Raw genomic sequence first — 12,705 nt, forward strand, 5'->3', positions numbered from 1 at the left:
CTTTTCCTTGAGTAGTTTTTGTGAAATGGTGGTAAAATACACACATACAAACTAATAAAAAAATCAAGAAGTACACGCAGCCAAAAACATAACCTTCTCGCCCAGCTTTCATTGGTGAAGGTAAACACAGCACCTACTAGTGGCCGGGCATTCTAACTACATCGTTTCCATAATGTTGCCGTGAAAACACAAAACTTTTACAACACAAAAATTATGCGTTTTCACATTACTAGTATTCATGCTAGTTTATTCTTTAAGAGGAAAAGGAAAAAGAAAAACAGAAATGGGTTTTGAAACGGGGCGTTGGAGAAGCTTTATTGCAGCAGAAACATCGAAAAAAAACAGATGATTCAAGCATTTACAGATCAGACGCTCCATCAAACCAAAGGATTAGGAGATCAACTTTCCTTTAACCATCATCAAGCCAGGAACCAAAACAAGCCTCCGTCACCGTGGCAACGCCGTCACTACCCGACTGTACTTTACAGAGTACTTCAACTGCAGCCTGACGTCGTGAAATGTTGCTTTTTCGAGCTTTAATCATGTTTCTACTGAGGAGCGAGTCGACGTCAACCCAGCACAGCCTCCTTCTGGAGATTTGGAAAAAAGAAGCGGAACTTTTAATGTGAAATATACCCCGACGAGTTTTTGCTATTTGTCATCCGACCTTTCATCTTGAGCTCCGGTGTGTGAAGGAGAGAAAGAACTATTCAGAAAACAAGAGGATCAAACTTTATCAAACAGCCTTTTGAGCCATGAAAAAAGCTTTGTGATTGAATAAGGCCTTAAAATGCAACATAAATGTGACGTAGGCTTTTAGGAAAATGTACATTTGACGTGTAACAATATTCAGGATGCACAGATACTGATACCAATACCAGTGTTACTGCACGGACTACTCTCGTCGAAGGTTTGAGATTCTTTAATATTAATGAGAACAACTAAAGTAAAACAGACTAAATTATCTTCTGACAAAATATCAAGAGGAGGAGAAAGATAGTTTGTACATCACCAGCAACTTCATCACCAGCAACTTCATCACCAGCAACTTCATCAACAGCAGAGTTAGCCCGATGTCGCTTAGTAGTATAACTGCTAAAGACCTTCAGGCTAACACACTAGCTATGCTACATGCTAAAGACCTTCAGGCTAACACGCCAGCGATGCTACATGCTAATGACCTTCGGGCTAACACACCAGCGATGCTACATGCTACATGCTACGAGCAGCAGGTTCAGTATGTAGCCTCCATGTGTTACATTTAACGATACATATCAGGAATTAACCGCGTTCTAGACGGTGTGCCACAGAGATCTGTCCTGGGCCTGCTTTTATTTAAATCATGTAGAGGCACGACAATATGCAGATGATGCAGTACTGTATGTTTACACAAACTAGTTCAACGAGATAAAACCTGCTTTAGTCGATCGGAGTCACGGAGGGTGAAAAGACCAGCAAGAAACTATGACAACTCTTCTGCGCCCAGGACAGCTCAATCTGAGCGTCACTGGTGGAGCGAGCGGCTCAATCTGAGCGTCACTGGTGGAGCGAGCGGCTCAATCTGAGCGTCAGCGATGGAGCGAGCGGCTCAATCTGAGCGTCACTGGTGGAGCGAGCGGCTCAATCTGAGCGTCACTGGTGGAGCGAGCGGCTCAATCTGAGCGTCAGCGATGGAGCGAGCGGCTCAATCTGAGCGTCACTGGTGGAGCGAGCGGCTCAATCTGAGCGTCAGCGATGGAGCGAGCGGCTCAATCTGAGCGTCACCGGTGGAGCGAGCGGCTCAATCTGAGCGTCAGCGGTGGAGCGAGACTCGGCCGACGGCTCGGTTGCTGAACACAAACGCACAGAGCAGCAGCAGCTGAGGCAGCGCCGTCTGATGGTGGCGGGGCGAGGCGGGGGGCAGCGATCGGTTGGTAGGCGGAGGCGAAGGCGAAGGCGAAGGCGAAGGCGAAGGCGAAGGCGAAGGCAGAGCTGAAGATGGAGGCGGAGGCGGAGGGAGGGGTACAAGCTCGGGGTCGGACTCTGGCGTGGAGCCTAGGACTCGTCCGTTTCCACGGTGACGGCGGGCTCCTCGGCGGAGTTGGGGCTGAGGTACTCGAAGGCCTTCTGGCTCTGAGCGACGAACTGTTTGAGCGGCGTGAGCAGCAGCTCGGTGGCGGACGGCCGGCGGAGCACGGCGGCTTCGGAAGGGAGCGCCAGGCTCTCCATCCCCGGGGAATCCTTCAGGCTGGAGCGGCGGCGGCCGTTAGGGGGGTCGGGGCTGTGGGCTCCCTGGGGCCCCCCGGAGCCTCGGGCGGCGCGGGAGTACAGGCTGCGGCGGCGGCGAGGACGGCCGTCCATCGCCTTCAGGAAGAGGCTGCTGGCCGAGCTGCGGCGGGACGAGCTCTCGGAGCTGAAGTCCTCCTGGTTCAGGAAGTCCTCCACCTCCTGAGCTGTGGGCTGCTGCACCTGAAACACAGGCGTGCAGTGGTTAGTACTCCCCCTCGCTGCGACACTGTCCCCGGCTGTCCCCGGTTCGAGTCCAGTCCTTCCTACCTGGAGCCTGCATGCTCTTCCTGTGTGTTCGGGATTCATCCCACAGCGTAAATCCTGTTTGAGCTTTCAGTCCTTTTGCAGCTATATCTTTGCTATATATCACATTTGTTTTATTACTCCTGTTTCCAGGTATATTTTCTATATATGTCAGGTTTGACTGGGTCATGTATTTTGTATATATGTGGGATATATTTCCTCTCACCATGTTGTAGAGTGGCGTGGCGTTGACCACCAGCTGCAGCAGCATCTTGGAGAGCTCCTGCAGGTCGCCCAGCAGCTGCTGGATTTGAACCGGCAGCTCTCGGACCTGACGCACCGCACGCAGCTCGGACAACATGGCGGCCTGAGTGCTCACCCTGCTGAAGGAGGCCTCGCGGACGCTCTCCGCCTGGTACACCAGCGCCACTAGCAGGCCCTGCAGGTATTGCAGCAGGTCGCCCACCTGCTGCAGGATCTGACTCAGTCCCACCTGCAGAGGAAGAGAAACTGAAGAATTAAAGCTGCAAGCAGCGTTGAACCGGTCCTGAGGTGAATGAAAGGTGATGAAAGAGCAAAAAAGAAATTAATTCTAATTTCTGATTCGCTGTCGGTGGAGATCCCCCCTCCCCCTCCCCCTCCGTCAGCAGAACCTCTTGTCACCCGGTGTCAGATTCGTCAGCGGGGCACCAGTGTGAGCCTGCAGCTTCACTGCAGGACCTGTGGGCCCGTCAGACCCGACACATCAAAGTTCAGAGGTCACTTTGGACACGCCCACTTGATAACAAGCCACAATTTTCACTGTGAGTCATCATCAACATATTCTACACTCACATTACATCTAAAGTAAATACGGTCAAGTAGTTAATAACACAGAAAAATGTAAAACATGGTCTTTCCTGTTGCCAGCAGGTGGCGCTATGTCTGTGGATGGATATGAGCACATGGATGTGATGAGGTCTTTGATCAAACATGGAAAGTTTTAGGCCCATTGCAGCTTGTAGAGCAGAGTCACACAACACTTCCTGTTTCATGGTGAACCATCAGATTTTCAGCTGTCGTGGCCACGACCTTTGACCCTTTTCATCAGGAAGGTCTGTTTTCTCCATAGTTGTTTGTTCCTCCTCCTCTCCTCTCCTCGTGCTTTTAGACCCTTTCATCTCTTCTTCTGTTTTGAACGGCGAGATGAAGACGGGGCGTTTGAGGACCTCACGTTGAGCTGGGACAGAAGAGTTCTGCCGCAGAGCGACGAGAGCAGTGGCGAGAAATGACCTCGATTTGGAGGAGACGGAGCGTGAAGGAGCTCGGCCCCGCCCACTCCTCCACTCCGGTTCCCCTCACGTCCACAGAGAAGGAGACAGGGAACTCTTGTTCTGGTCCAGCTGGCAGCCGCCGGCCGTTCACAGCAGAACACAAAGCAGGCCGAGCTGGCAGGAGGAGTGGCACGTGAGGAGGAGGAGGAGGAGGAGGAGGAGGAGGAGGAGGAGGAGGAAGACTACCCGAAAACACTCAGACTAGGTCACCATGGAAACTGGGGGAAAATGCAACTTTTTGAAACTAATGATTCTTTAATGAATCCTCTGACTTGAGCCATCGGAGGTCAGCCACATGGCGGTGCTCTGGGGGGCTGGTGGAGGTCAAAGGTCAGGGAGCCACGGTGGTAACACGTCTGCCTTGGGGATCGAACCAGCAAACTCCCGACGAGCAAGCCACTACTTTCTCCTCGTCGTTCTCCAAAAGTTTCCCGTCCACACGGCATCATGAAAACTGCTCAAAACGATGCAGTCCATCTGCCAGGCCTGTAGGTGGCGCTGTCACGCTGCCACAAAAATACAGCACAAACAAAGAAGACACGAAGCAGGTGGTCCGCCGGAGAGGGGGGCGGGGTTATAGGTCGAGAGGCGGGTAATGTTCAGCTAATGTTTGTCCACAAGTCAAAGCTGAGGCGGCGTTTTCTACTTCCTCCACTCTGGAACTCGTCTCCAGGCTCCTAAAACGCCGCGTCGTGAGGACGATCGGACAAAAAACGACGGTGACATGAAACAACGTTGTCGTGTGGGCGGAGCCTTTTTAATCCTTCGACTCAGAATCAATGGAACGCGGTAACAGCGCGCGCGCGTGTGTGTGTGGTTTCATTACAAAAACAAACAACAGCATCAACTAGTGGCCCAACATGAAAACAGCATCATTTTCAGTGTTTCTGCTGTTTACACGGAGACGGACGTCGTTTTCAAAACATAAATGTAAAACTTTTCTGAAACTGAAACCGGAAACGTCGCGTAAACGAGGATTTTCTTTCCCCCTGCCTTCATCCTCCTTTCTTTACATTCCTCCTCTCCTCCTCTCCTTCTCTCCTCCTCTCCTCCTCTCCTACTCTCCTTCCCCGTTTCACGACTCACGTTGACAAAAACACGAGGAGTGAATGATTATTTCTGTTTTCTCTCAGACTAACGAGGACGCGGCGCTGCAGGTGAGCCGCTGAGCGCGTCGTCGTGTCAACACCAATCAGCCGCCTCGTTAGCCCGCCGCCGCACGTGTGTGTGTGTGTGTGTGTGTGTGTGTGTGTGTGTGTGTGTGTGTGTGTGTGTGTGTGTGTGTGTGTGTGTGTGTGTGTGTCATCACGTGTGAACCTGGCGGGCTGTCAGCAGGTCAGAGGTCGCGGCCGGCTGCTCTCTCAGTTTGACCCAAATACCTGACGGGAGCGCAGAGTTTCCCAGCAGAAGACCTCATTTCTGATTGGTCGACTGATCTGGCTCAACCAATCACGTTCATCTCAGGAAAACCCTGAAGCCAGACTTCACCCAAAAATACAACGTAAATCTTTAAAACCTGCAACGGAACAAGGTGAAGAATGAAAGAAGAGGAAAACGTTTGTGTCGACGAGCCGTTGTGGCTAATGCTAAAGCTAATTCTCAGACGGTGAAGAGAAGCATTTTTTTCTACTGTAGAACAATAGCAACCAGGTCACTGAGCAACACTGAGCGTTAACTAACACAAACGTCAGAAATAATAACCCCATAGAGCAACCATTAGCATTCGCAATAACGAAAACAGTGGTCCTCACTAAGGATTAGCTGAAGCTAACGCTAAATCAAATTTTCAGTTTATAAAAAGAGGAACTATTTTTCAAATTTAGAACAATAGCAATCAGGTCACTGAGCAACTGTTAGCCTTAGCTAAAGCGATTGTCTCCATTGATAAACAGCTCTGAGTAATGCTAATGCTAAAGCTAAACGGTGAGCAGAACCGAAGTAGCAACTTTCCAGCTGTTGTGCCGATGAAAAGAGCAACAGCAGTTAGCATTAGCCTCAACTGAAGCTGTTATCCGAGCCAAGCAGCAGCCGAGGCTAACGCTGGATTAGCCTTTTTTTCATGCTAAAGCTAACAGTGAGCAGGACGGAGTCAGCGCTCTGCAACCTGAATTAATTAACCTTTAAACTGAAGCAGACGGATTTAAAGTTTTGATTATATAAACATGAACCGTATCTTATGTTTCGTTTATAAGTTGAAGTTCATGAAGTTTCAATTCTAAATTAGGTTGGTAAACATTTCATTACATTTTCAGCTGTTTTTGTTTGTTTTGTTTGAGTTTTCAACTTTCTTTTCCAGCACGTCACATTTTATAGCTGTTTTAACCATTTTGGCTCTTTGATAAGTGGCACTGTGGGTTTTTTCCCACTATTTTAAAGCTCTTTTCAGTTAGAAATCTAAATCTAATTGTCAGTTTGTGAGGAGAAACTTATTTTCCACTGTAGAACAAACGTAAACAGGCTGGAGCAGCGGTTAGCATTAGCTAAAGCTGCTGTGTGCGGTGGCGATGTGCAGACTGAATGAGCGCTGCGGCGCGGCGAGCAGCACGTAAGCCGCCTCTGATGGGGCCGATTACTGTGATGGGGCAGATTAACTGCCCCGGGGCAGCGGTCCTCAGGGAGCCGCTATCAGTTCCTCAGTCTGGACTCACACACACCCGACTCATGGCAGTGGGTTATTTCACACCAGCATCACTGCCAAGAAAGTGGTTTTTTTTTTCCATTACTGGTTTGAAGTTTTTCATCTTTTTAAAATGAAGAAATAAAAAAAATATGATTTTGCTACGACATTCCTACACACCGCGTTGGCCGCTTCAGTTGTATCTAGGGGGCGCTAGAGAGCACATTCTGGCACTCTGGGGGCTGATTTCTACAATTTCTTAAATTTTGCGCCAGTCTTGATGGACGTGCCAAATTTGGTGAACATTTGAGTGTTTAGGGAGTCATTATCGGGCTCAATGACGCATAGGTATAAGAAAAAAGAATAATAATGAGAAACATTACAGTTACAACACGGTCCTGGACGGACAAGACGCACATTAGCTGAAAACAATGTCGTGGCCCCGCCTCTCGACCTATAACCCCGCCTCCCTCTCCGTGACGTCACTTAACAACCCCAACATGGCGGACGACCTGCTCCAGGTGGCGCTGCAGGAGCTGCTGATGCTCGTCGCTTTAATAAGGACACATGGTGGATTTGTGAATTTCTACGGTTTTTTCATACTCTGTGTCTTCTTCTCTGTTTCCGGTGGATTTCTGTGGCGGCGTTGCGGCGCCACCTACAGGCCTGGCATGTGCACTACATCATCTTGAGTCATTTCTATGGTGCCGTGTGGACGGGAAGAGAAAAGATCAGTTTGGCTTGAACGAACCTCAGAACCAACTGCAAAGATTTCTCCATGATTCCCCCTCCGCTGTTACCTTCCGTCTGTGACGGACAAAAAAATACAGAATCTGTATTTTACATATCGCGGGTCATCATGTTGCTTCGTTGTTTGGTAACGGTACGGTGAGTCAGGGAGTCACTGTCGGTTACAATGGAACACATTTTGATTCCACCAAGAAAAGTTATGTAATCAGCTGTAATCCAGCGGTGAGCTGCACTCAGACTGGTGGAGGTTTTCATAACTGGTGCGGACGTGATCTCCTCGTTCAGAGCAAACTGGGCCTCCGTCCGGTGCTCGCAGAGAGCGGCGTTCCTCAGGGAGCTGCTGCCTCACGTCGCCTCCTGATTGTTTGTTTCTCTGAACATCAGATTTCTGCCGCCGCCGCCGCCTTGGACGGCTGGAAACTGATCAAATCTGTTTGTGGAGGACAGTCGACTTTCAGAGCGTGTCTCCGTTTAGAACTCACAGGACACTCAGTGTCCAGTACTTCCTAAAATAGCCTCCAGAACAACTTCACACTGGGAACAGATGATTTTGTATCTGGGATACTTCTGCTGTGAAATCATCCAATAGTGGAAAGCGACAACGATTTCAAGTTAAAACACAAAACTTTTGTTCTGCTTTGGGTTCCGTTTACACGACAACGATGCTCGGACTCACTGGAAACGACTTTTTGAAAACGGCTCACACGGTGGAACCTTTTGAAAAAAATAAATAAAACGCTCCGTCTCCGTGTAGACGTAGTAACTCGTTCTGCACATGCTCAGTAGAGCCAGTCAGTAAGATTCCTCCGTGGTGTCGCGACTCCCAGTCCTTACTCTCCTGGACTTGGTACTTTTATTTTGACAGTCACAGTAATAACAATCCAACTTGGTAGTCTTATTTTGACAGTCACCGTAATAACAATCCAATTTAGTAGTTTTATTTTGACAGTCACTGTAATAAAAATCCAACTTGGTAGTCTTATTTTGACAGTCACCGTAATAACAATCCAATTTAGTAGTTTTATTTTGACAGTCACCGTAATAACAATCCAACTTGGTAGTTTTATTTTGACAGTCACCGTAAAAACAATCCAACTTGGTAGTTTTATTTTGACAGTCACCGTAAAAACAATCCAACTTGGTCGAAAACTTGCTGATGGATCTTCTGCTGAGTGTTGACAGCTAATGCTAATGCTAATGCTAACACCACAATGATTTCGTCCATTTGAATATTGGATCATAGGAGCTGCATTCAGAATCTGCTGTGTCTGTGTGAGCTGGACTGGCTCCGCCCACACATGCCCATCTTGGGAAGAGGAGGAAGTACTTCCTCTCGTGGTGCCATGTGCCAGAGCAGAGCTGCCTCATTGTGGGAGGAGTCAAAGGGAGGGCCTTCCTTGATTGGGATTGGCTAAACCCCCGATGACACTATATAGGGTTTGATTTCTGATTGGCTGGTTGGAGCAACACACTTTTTAAAACCTGAAACTAGCCAGGGAGAGAGAGGACAGACTGTCTTCACTTCTGGGACGTCAGTCCAGGTATGGGGACGGTTAGTACTGCTGGAGAACCTTTAGGAAAAGGATTTTGCAGAATATGACCATTTAAGAGAAGAACTTTACCGAGTAACTAGTAACTTTTTTAATCTGCAGTAACTCCATCAGCGGTTTCCTGCTTGTTTTGAGGAGATTTTATTCAGTGTTGTAAATCAAACGTTCACAAAAAGTCTGGGCTACGGCACCAAATCGTGACAAATGTTTTTTTTTACTTTCATCATCAGTTGATCTCAGCAAACTGGATCAATACGAACAAATACAACAAACACTGATAGTCGGAGTTTGTGCGTTTGTGTGAGCGGAATGGTTTCCAGCCTTTTGCCTCTTTTTCTGTATGAACTAACAGCCAAGACAAATGGAAGTTTACAGTTTTTACTTGAATTTGTTGTATAAATGATCCAGTTTTCTTGAACCTGTGAATCTATTTTCGAACCCTCGGGCCGCCCGGCGATCGCTCCTCCAGCGAGGCATCGCGCCTTAGCTGGGACCGCAGTTTGAACCCTGAGCCGTGTGACCTCTCACCCTGGTGGCGGCGTCTCCCAGCGTCCCAGCGGCTTGCTGCAGCTGCCCGCGCACTTTGCTCATGCGGTGGTAGAACTGCAGGCTGAGCGTCAGCAGGAGGCTGCGGATGCGAGTCCACAGGCTGGGCTCGTCGTCCTCGTCTTCGTCCTCGTACTCCTGCACCCTCATCTCCCACTCCCGACCTGACGGACACAGACCACAGGACGGCGTGAGAAGGGGTCGCATAGCCTCGCCTCTCACGTGTTTGAAATTCAGCGTCTGACAGCAGGAGGTCGTTTTGAAAATGCTGGTTCAGCTCTTTTTTCAACTTCTTTTTGCATTTGATATCAGATTTCATTGAGGCCCCGCCCACAAGGCAACGCCGTTTCATGTAACCATTGTTTCTGTCTGATCCTGGAAAAGTTTTTATTTAAACGGGTTGGCCGGGTTGGCCCCGCCTCTCGACCTATATAATATTATTTTCAGTAGAGTGGTGGACGCCGGGAAACTGTTTTAGATCGATAAGGAGATAAACGATTGTTTTGGCTGGTGTGGACGGAGACTGAATAAAGTAGAAACTAATCAGGGAACGACACAATGAGGAGGTTCATCTGATTAGGACGCCCCCTGGTGGCCTCCCTTTAGCACATTACCAGACTGGGAGGAGGCCTCGGGCCGGTCCTGGACTCTCTGGAGAGATTCTGGACGATTTAAAGAGAAAACACAAAACTCCGGTTGCGTTTTGGAGATTTGTTTAAATGACAACAGGAACATGGGAAGGTTCAAAACAGTGAGCATCTTCTTCACCTCTATCATCATCATCATCATCGGCTGTCGCTGTGGTCCAAGAGGAATTGAATATGGACGGACGGATGGACGGACTGATGGATGGACGGACGGATGGACGGAGGGACGAAGGGGTGACTAAAAACTCACTTCGGAATACATCGAGAACTCTTTTGTCATATTTAGGTTCACATCTGCTGCTCACTGTTCAGCAGGTTTCAGCTTCCTTCCTCCTGACGTGAGTGAAGTCAGTCAGACACGTCAGAGTCTGAAGAGAAGAACCTGAGCAGTGAGTCTGCAGCGCCCTCTGCTGCTTCACATTCTCACTGCTTGTGAAGAGAGTTCAGACGTGAGGTTATTTTCCTGCAGGAGCTCAAAATCAATTATTAGAGTTACAAAGTTGTTGTTTTTTTTTTTGCAAATACTTACAACCTTTCGGATACATAGAAATCCTTCGTAGTTATAAAGAGTGTTTATCTCCAGCAGTTATGATGAAGCTTGGTGTTAAGAGACAGGTTTTTAAATAGTTTCCTCCCTGATTTTGTAAATTCTCTGAAGATGCAGAAGAATTACCAGTAAAACCCCGAGATGGACCTTTTGTAAGGACGGCCTCAGCATCAGCTCTCATTTCACATGTTTGATCACCTGAAGTCGTCAGTGCAGCAGAAATGAAGCTGCCGTCGCGTCTCAGAGAGGATTTCAATCATTAATGAAGCTCAGCTTCCTGTTCAGCCGCGCGGCGCATCAACAGCAAAGAGACGCCCCACAGTCCCCAGGGCTAAACTCCTGGATCGTTCAGGCGGCTGATTGGTTGATCAGCTGGTAGTTTGTGTGGCCAAACATTGGAAAATGCTGAATGAGTGTAGTATTGATAAAAACGTGTTTGGTTGGTCGGGGACTGACTAACATGTTGGTTATTTTGTTGGACAGTTGATCGACATCAGGGATTGATTGATTGTTGATTATTTGTTTGTCAGAATTAATACTGTATGTTTAGAAATAATAAATAATGAGTTTGAAATGGCTGGTTGTTTACTGGACTGGTGGGTCTGTTAGTCGGTCAGTTAGTCGGTCAGTTAGTCGATCAGTCAGTATGATTGATTGTCTAAATGTGAAGTTGGTTGATTGGTTGATAGAAGTAGAGATGTGGCTGGTGTTGTAGTTGGAGGAAGAAATGACTGGTTTTCCAGTCAGTTTCTCACTGGTGGATGGAACTGACTGAGAAGTTGGTTGCTTAGTTAGTTGGTTGCTTAGTTAGTTGGTCGGTTGTTTAGTTGGTCGGTTGTTTAGTTGCTCAGTTGTTTAGTTGGTCGGGTGTTTAGTTGGTTGGTTGTTTAGTTCGTCGGTTGTTTAGTTGGTCGGTTGTTTAGTTGGTCGTTGTTTAGTTGCTCAGTTGTTTAGTTGGTCGTTGTTTAGTTGCTCAGTTGCTTAGTTGGTCGGTTGTTTAGTTGGTCGGTTGTTTAGTTGGTCGGTTGTTTTGTTGGTCGGTTGTTTTGTTGGTCAGTTGTTTAGTTGGTCGGTTGTTTAGTTGGCCGGTTGTTTAGTTGGTCGGTTGTTTAGTTGGTCGGTTGTTTAGTTGGTCAGTTGTTTAGTTGGCCGGTTGTTTAGTTGGTCGGTTGTTTAGTTGCTCAGTTGTTTAGTTGGTCGGTTGATTAGTTGGTCGGTTGTTTAGTTGGTCGGTGGTTTAGTTGCTCAGTTGTTTAGTTGGCCGGTTGTTTAGTTGGTCGGTTGTTTAGTTGGTCGGTTGTTTAGTTGCTCAGTTGTTTAGTTGGTCAGTTGATTAGTTGGTCGGTTGTTTAGTTGGTCGGTGGTTTAGTTGCTCAGTTGTTTAGTTGCTCAGTTGTTTAGTTGGTCGGTTGATTAGTTGGTCGGTTGTTTAGTTGGTCGGTTGTTTAGTTGGTCGGTTGATTAGTTGGTCGGTTGTTTAGTTGGTCGGTGGTTTAGTTGCTCAGTTGTTTAGTTGGCCGGTTGTTTAGTTGGTCGGTTGTTTAGTTGGTCGGTTGATTAGTTGCTCAGTTGCTCAGTTGTTTAGTTGGTCGGTTGTTTAGTTGGCCGGTTGTTTAGTTGGTCGGTTGTTTAGTTGGTCGGTTGTTTAGTTGCTCAGTTGTTTAGTTGGCCGGTTGTTTAGTTGGTCGGTTGTTTAGTTGGTCGGTTGATTAGTTGCTCAGTTGTTTAGTTGGTCAGTTGTTTAGTTGGTCGGTTGTTTAGTTGGTCGGTTGATTAGTTGCTCAGTTGTTTAGTTGGTCAGTTGTTTAGTTGGTCGGTTGATTAGTTGCTCAGTTGTTTAGTTGGTCGGTGGTTTAGTTGGTCGGTGGATTCGTGGGTTAGTTGGTTAATAAATGGTTTGGTCGGCGGTTTGACCTGTCTGTTGGTCGGTTGGTGGAGCTGACTGAACAGTTGGTTGCTTGTTTGATGAGAATATCGATTGACTGTTTTGGTTCGTGGAGTTTTTAGAACCAGAAGTTGATCATTCATACGGTTAAAGCTGAGAGTCGGTCCTTTGTTTGTCTGAGCGTACCGCTTGGACCTAATTGGCATATTTAATTTCATGGTTGATGGAGCTGTCTGATTGGCTGGGTGGTCGGTTACTTTCTGAGTCTACTCCGTTGCTGTACTCACGCAGTGTTGGTGGGAGGGGCAGGTAGTAGGCGGTGGCGTCCTCCAGGCGGCT

General features: G+C 47.8%; 1 protein-coding gene across 2 annotated transcripts in view; it reads right to left on the minus strand.

Moving 5' to 3' along the window:
* Positions 1–301: 301 nt before the first annotated feature.
* Positions 302–12,705, minus strand: part of plin6 (perilipin 6) — a 15,857-nt gene continuing 3,453 nt past the window's right edge. Inside the window, exons 5-9 of one of the 2 annotated variants that reach the window (XR_013935638.1) lie at positions 12,654–12,705; positions 9,270–9,451; positions 2,738–3,004; positions 1,701–2,448; positions 302–1,635 (exon numbers count right to left, since the gene is read on the minus strand). The exon at positions 12,654–12,705 is cut by the window's right edge and continues 186 nt beyond it. Coding sequence is in view for 1 of the 2 variants with exons in the window: in XM_080471948.1 (XP_080328074.1) it covers positions 2,035–2,448; positions 2,738–3,004; positions 9,270–9,451; positions 12,654–12,705 (915 nt within the window). In the remaining variant the exon portion in view is untranslated. Of the gene's footprint in view, positions 2,449–2,737; positions 3,005–9,269; positions 9,452–12,653 lie in introns of both variants that reach the window. The other variant, XM_080471948.1, reaches the window with a different exon arrangement.

The sequence above is a fragment of the Lipophrys pholis genome (assembly GCF_963383615.2).
Source record: "Lipophrys pholis genome assembly, chromosome: 9".
Lineage (NCBI taxonomy): Eukaryota > Metazoa > Chordata > Actinopteri > Blenniiformes > Blenniidae > Lipophrys > Lipophrys pholis.